The 1,379-nt window shown below is 35.7% G+C and overlaps 1 protein-coding gene across 1 annotated transcript in view; it reads right to left on the reverse strand.

Moving 5' to 3' along the window:
* Window positions 1-259: 259 nt before the first annotated feature.
* The window catches only part of LOC109859726 (probable chitinase 3), a 3,553-nt gene continuing 2,433 nt past the window's right edge, over window positions 260-1,379 (reverse strand). The window contains exons 2-3 of the mRNA XM_020438257.1: window positions 833-1,188; window positions 260-704 (exon numbers count right to left, since the gene is read on the reverse strand). Coding sequence (XP_020293846.1) covers window positions 264-704; window positions 833-1,188 — 797 coding nt within the window. The 3' untranslated portion in view covers window positions 260-263. The remainder of the gene's footprint in view (window positions 705-832; window positions 1,189-1,379) is intronic.

The following is a 1,379-nucleotide window of genomic DNA, read 5'->3' on the forward strand; positions in this document are numbered from 1 at the left end:
CAGGTATGTTAGAATTCGATTAATTTACTTTGTTTATCTTTATAAACCAGTTCTTTAAAGCTTTATTTAGTGAAAATATAGTCTGGTTTTTTAAATAAATACTAATACTCACCAACAAAAGTTAAATTATACGAGTATGATTTGTATAAGTTAAACAGCTCTCTTAAACGTTTAAGTATTGGGATATTTACCTTATTTCTTATATTTAAAAAAAGATGCGCTTATCAGAAATGTGTATTCGCGGAAGAAGAATTATTTTGACTTCATACCTGCCAACATACTGGAAACTCCCAATCGAGATCCAAACCGTCGAATTTGTATTGCTCGATGAATCGCACGATGTAATCGACGAATTTGTTTCTAACCGACTGCGAACTAGCGGCCAGTCTGCTGTATTTGTTGTCTTTCGAATCGTTGTATCCTCCCAGACCAATCAGCACCTTGACGCCGTTCTTCCGTCTAATTTCCATCGCTTTTCTAAGAAAGTTTCTATAAAGATCGGCTGAATCGTCGATGTCCAGCGTAAATGTTTCCTCGTCCAAAGTGGCAAAGGCGTAGACGACGTGCGTGCAGAGCTCACCGTCGATATCTTCCGGCAGGAATTTGCCGACGCTAACTCGTTTCGAAGACCAATTCGTGTAATAACAAACGACTTTTTTTTCATTCACATTCTCAGCAATTCTGAATCTTGGCAATATGTTGATCTAATGAAATCATAAAAAAAAAAGAAATGCAATTTTGATTAAAACAAGGTTTTTTTTTGTAGTTTTGCAATTGAGTAATTATTTGCATTAAAAAAAAAAAGTGTCCTATTTGTCCAATACACACGAACTTGAGGATTTTTGCATTTGGTGTTCTCCGGCCAGTCGCATCGGTTTTCGTTCCAGTACAATCCGGGTGGACAAGATTGTTCCGAGATTTTGCCGAAGTTGCACAGATAATATTTGCCGCAGTCGTTTTTGTGCGGTATAAACAAACGTCCGTCACAGTCCACTCGAGGCGGTGGACTTGCTTCGATTTCGATACTGTCGTCGTAATCCGAATCGGTCGTCGTTGTTATTGTTGGCGGTGTTGGTGTAGCAGGTGGTATGTAAGTTGGTCTCGGCGATGTGGTAGATTCGCATGACGGATATTCGGTGACAGTTGTTAACTCGATGTCAGTTTGACCAACGTCGGTCACGATCGCCTCTATATATTTCGAATATTGTTTTGTAAAAATCAAATTTCTTTCATTTTCTTATTCCAAATATATTTTACATATATAAAATATTATTATATATAAATTTGAATAATATTTTATGTATATAAAAAAAATATTGTTCAGATATTTTATATATATAAAATTGGTCTTATATGTATAAAATATACAAACCAATTTT

The sequence above is a fragment of the Pseudomyrmex gracilis genome, unplaced genomic scaffold (genome assembly GCF_002006095.1).
Source record: "Pseudomyrmex gracilis isolate BER0280 unplaced genomic scaffold, ASM200609v1 scaffold_280, whole genome shotgun sequence".
In the NCBI taxonomy this organism is placed as follows: Eukaryota; Metazoa; Arthropoda; class Insecta; order Hymenoptera; family Formicidae; genus Pseudomyrmex; species Pseudomyrmex gracilis.